The 4,889-nt window shown below is 45.2% G+C and overlaps 1 protein-coding gene across 1 annotated transcript; it reads left to right on the top strand.

Annotated features, from left to right (window-relative positions):
• The first annotated feature begins 295 nt into the window (after window positions 1-295).
• Window positions 296-3,444, top strand: LOC136606082 (protein D7-like). Its single transcript, XM_066588993.1, has 4 exons — window positions 296-388; window positions 971-1,097; window positions 2,259-2,324; window positions 3,308-3,444. Exons 1-4 carry the CDS (start codon window positions 296-298, stop codon window positions 3,442-3,444), a joined length of 423 nt encoding a protein of 140 aa, XP_066445090.1.
• The last annotated feature ends 1,445 nt before the right edge of the window (window positions 3,445-4,889 follow it).

Raw genomic sequence — 4,889 nt, 5'->3', positions numbered from 1 at the left:
TGTTCACACATGGTGGATTCTAGTGCACATCCACTCTAAATTCTGCATGATGTGGTGCGGATTTCACCCTTTCCATTGAAGGGGTGAGCTCTGCTGTGGATCTGCACCAATTGTCATGGATTTCTCCTCTGCTGCAAATCCACAAATTGTGACTACTCCCTTTAAAATAGAAGCTACACTATCTGCTAGGGGGTAAGTATGAGAATCTCAAAGGGACTTTTTTTTTTTCACCCAGTGTACCCCTTCTAATGATTACTCTATATACTATACCCTCTAGCTCTCCCCTCTAGCTCTCATGGATCAAGAAGGTCTTCTCCAGTGCCCCTATGATAAGAACCACATGATTCGTCCAAGCAGGTTTCCATATCATCTAGTAAAATGCAGAGAGGTAAGTCTGAACACACAGCTATAGTTTTTTTTTTTTTTTTTTTTTTCTTGTCTTTTAGCAGGCATTTCAGATGCCCACTAAAAATGCTGCACTGGGCCTCTACTGACTTCAATGGGGCTTCTCAGGGTTTTAGCGCTGTTTCTAACGCCATGCTAATAGAACGCTGTCTGTTCTATCTTCGTGTGCTGCAGCTCTTTTAATGTACCACATCACCCACTGCAATGATGGGGTGTGTTAAAAACATGGATGAAAAAAACTGTATAAGGGCACGTTTAAGAAAAAAAAAGCGGTGTTTGTAAAAACCCCTGTGACACTGGCCAATTTGTCTGTCTGTCTGTCCAAAAAATTGTTAAATTGATATTAAAAATGGAAAAAAACCTTATTTTTAACACAAATGTGAATTATATAATGGGTTATTTTCTCCTGAAACACATTCCCATTTTTAAGGGGTTAATGGCACATATATTCGAAGTCCCTGTGCCTTGTGGTTACTATAAGAAAAGTTAAGCAGGATAAATACTGTGGATTCAGATGCTGCTGAAGTTTCCCTGATCCACTTTCTTCTTTCTCCACCTTTTATAGAATAATCAACATGTAGCAAAAGCGCTGGCCACTTGTCCGTTTAATGCTCGTCACCGGGTGCCCAAGAAGGAGCTTGACTTGCACATGCAAAGCTGTGAAAGTAAATGTCCTCTGGAGCCGCTCCCAGGTAAACTCTCGTCTTACTAGCGCACGGAATGACTTGTCGCCCTCGCTTTAGTGGATAAATCATGGCTGTGACACTATATTCGTCATTGGTGCCCCTTATTGCCTGGTCTCATTGGATGTCTGCAAAAGCACATGGGCTCTCCAGCTGAAATCAAGGGGAAGCATAATTGTGCATTAGGCAATATTCCACCATGACTTTTGGTGTAGATCGACAGATTAAAATTTTTTTTTTCCCCTGTCAATGTGCCAATTCCAACACAGAAATGCAATGTTCCTCTTCGAATTAAGCATGCGGGTTTTGCCGACAGACAGACAAAAATCTGTGTAAAGATGCATACCAAATATCCACAGCAAATTTTTTTACTCAGCTCTTCAGGAGGAATTTGTTGTGGTGATTCCGACTTGTGATATACCCTAAGGCAGAGTGCACAAGCTGCAACCTAAACATACACTTAATTTTTGCAAATTGCCAACTTGTCAGGGTGCGGGGCTTATCACAATACATGATTTACCTCCATCGTTCTAAAAAGGGCAGGGCTGTCTCAAAATGGACCAGGTGCAAATTTTGACCGCTTTTTGGATGCGGAAATGCTGCAAAACTTGCCACAGAAACTTCTGCTCAGGACACTCTGCTGCATTTCTGCCACATGTAAACATACCCCAGCGGTAATGGTGGTCTCAGCGGTGACTCTATTATTAATAGTGCCCCCTTGAGACCCATATACTTATCTCCTCCTCGTAGAAGCGCCTCTGCTCAGCGCTGCTGCTGACACTAAGCCCAGGTGCACACTGACAGCTTGCTGCCAGATGCCACCTTCTCCCCCCCTACACTCGTGGAACCAAAGAGACATCAGGTGGAGGATTCCAGCTGCACACTGATGTCAGTGAGCCGTGATTAGCGCCGCTGAGTGAATACCGGCAGGGGAGCCCTGGCTCCTGCCAGTATTCACTAACCTGGTGAGCACCGCGTGTCAGCAGGGAGGGCTCTGCATGCTGCCTCTAGCACGCATGCCATAGGTTCACTGCTACTGCCCTAAGGCCTATGACTTTTTTTTTTTGTGTTTGGGGGGGGGGGGTATTTAGGTTAAAAGGTGTATTTAATGTAGCAAAATGTGCCTTCCATTCTACACTTATTACAATACTATACTTGTATACTTGACAGTGGTGGAAAAAGCAGAGCAAGTCTCAAACTGGCAGATCCCTGCGTGTGAAGAAAACTGGGAAGATGGTAGGCATGCATCATAACGTAGTGCTCTAAACCAGTATTTTTCAACTCTGACATCTTGGAGGTTCTTCTGTCTTGTAGATGGTACAGCTCTGGCAATTTCCTAGGCATACAGTAACTGTCACCCATGCAATACATGAGGACTGGAGTTGTTCTTGGACTAGGGCTGCATGGCAACTTTCGCTGTGATAGGGCTTTGCAACCTAAGATCGCTGTACAGCATTTTGATATCTCACTGCCATTGAACTTGGTCAAGTTAAAAGGAGGCCATAACTGCAAAAAAAACCCAAGCAAGCTGGATTTTATTTATTTAATTGCCACGGCAATTTGAGTGGGATGTTGTGCAGTGTCCGAGGAGTGGGCCCACAGCAGAGGAAATGGCCATGGTAGACTGAGGCCTTGTCACAGGGCTCTACCATCTCCTCCCCTGGGATAGTATGGGACCTGACCACGTTATGCTGGGGGAGTTTCACAGGGTAACCCAGTACGCAGTTTACCTTAAGTCCTTTTGTCACTCATGACACCACCGTTCCAGGGAGCTCCTTGTAGGACAAGGCACAGTTTCTCCTACTTGCTGAAAGTCTCGTCAATGACTTAAAGTTAGACCAACTGAATAACTCGCAGGCTTGCATAGACTACCCTCTAAATCTGCACTTTGCACTCACATATCAAGCATGATCACGTGACATGCAACAAGATACATTTTTCAGACATAACCCAGACGTTAACCCATTCAGTGCTGCAGAGGTGCAATACAGATCAAATTTATGCAACACAACAGACACTGACAACACATTCATACTTGTGGAGGGGCCCTATTAACTCAGGGCCACTACAGTTGAAGTGCTGCACAGCGATCTTGGGTCAGCGACAGTTGCTGCATAGCACTAACCTAAATGGACACCTGAGTCAAGGCACAACCAACCACACTATGGTGTATATGGTGATACAGGCATTTTTAAACTTTTATTTTTAATCTATAACAGAAGAGTGTTCAGCTGCTGCTACGCCATTTGTTTTAAATGAATTTGGAAGCTCTCAACCATACAGCGCACATGAGACTGTACATAAGCAGTCTCCACCCAGGTCAGTATTGCTTGTCTGGTGTAAACTTTACATATAATTTATAATTCTAATTGCTTTGTTTAACTTTTTATTTTAGAACTGCAGTTTGGGCAGGTGACAGCGACTGGAAAACTGTAGAACCAAGGGGCCGTAATTCACGCCCTCAGACAAGTATTTGTACCTTTATCTTTATACCATATTCATAACCTAATGGGAGGGGGGGAATATGCCATACAGTAGTGGCTAGAAGTTGTGTACTGTGAAATCAAATGCAGGGGTGCACTTTGAGGCTAATTCCCCTAATAGGATGGGGGAGGGGGGGGAATAAATTGCCAATTGGTGGGAGTGCAACTGCTGAGACTCCCACTGATAGTGGGCAGCCATGCATGTGGAGCCACCAGCAGTGTGTTTAAATTATGTTTTTTTTTGTTTTTTTGTTTGTTTTTGGGTTTGTTTTTTTTTGTGGGTTTCATTGGACGGTATAACTTGCTAAGATAGGCATACTAGAACTATGATTGGACCTGCTGGCCAGAGTGAAAACTGCAAGATAAATGTGGTGTCGTCACTTTAATTGTACTACCATAAATTATGTTTGGTTGGGCTCACAGGAAACTAACTAAAATAAAATATTGCGGATATGGGTTTTTTGCTCAGGCCCTACATATGTGTCACATTAAACCCTAGGGTTCACCCATGTAATGTTTTCAGCAATGATGAAAACGTGAAATGGAGAGGGGTTAGTGTCAAAAAACCTGGAGTCTTAGGCTGGGTTCACAAAGGCATATGCATTTTTACATTCGCCTGCTGCCGATGTGAAAACTCATGAACAGGTGTACAAATCTAACATTTGTGCACCTGTTCAGACGGCAGGGGCCTGGCGCATATATGTCAAGCCTGCAATGCCGTTGGGCAGGGGAAGACCTTTTAGCACTGCTAAGCTGTTCTCTCCACTCACTGGCTCTCTGCAAGGGGAGGAGGCGAAACGGGGCAGGAGCTAGTGTGCTAAGCTCCCACCCCTTGTCGCAGCCAGCAATGGGTGGGAGCAGGGTGGGGCAGAGCTTCACTCTGTGCCCTCCCATTGTAAGGAGAAGGGCAGGGAAGGGGGTGGGAGTTGAGCAGTCGCCTTCCATCTCTGGCAGCTGTCATAGGCTCCCATAGGAGTCTATTCAGCCGGCAGCGTAAAAGTGCAATTCGGCCCGGCACTATCTTGGCCAGGCACTTTTATGCCGTCAAAACATGCCCATGTCCACTGAGTTGTAAACCAATAAATCAGAAAGGCAGCATATATCAGCTGGGTGTGAAAACCCGGTTGCTATATGCTCATGTGATGTAGCCTTCATGTCTGGCACCTTAAGACCTACATGGCACTGTATGCACACATCTAGGCCTCTGCGGAAGGGGAGGGGAGGGGGGGGGGGGGCTCAAAGTCAAGAAGTGGTAAATGTAGAAGGGGGGGGGGGGGGGAGTTTGAGTGAAAGGAGACAAGCACATTATAGTGGGATG

This window comes from Eleutherodactylus coqui, chromosome 1, assembly GCF_035609145.1.
Source record: "Eleutherodactylus coqui strain aEleCoq1 chromosome 1, aEleCoq1.hap1, whole genome shotgun sequence".
Classification (NCBI taxonomy): domain Eukaryota; kingdom Metazoa; phylum Chordata; class Amphibia; order Anura; family Eleutherodactylidae; genus Eleutherodactylus; species Eleutherodactylus coqui.
Note: the sequence above shows the minus strand (reverse complement) of the source record. Positions and strands in the feature narration are given on the sequence as shown.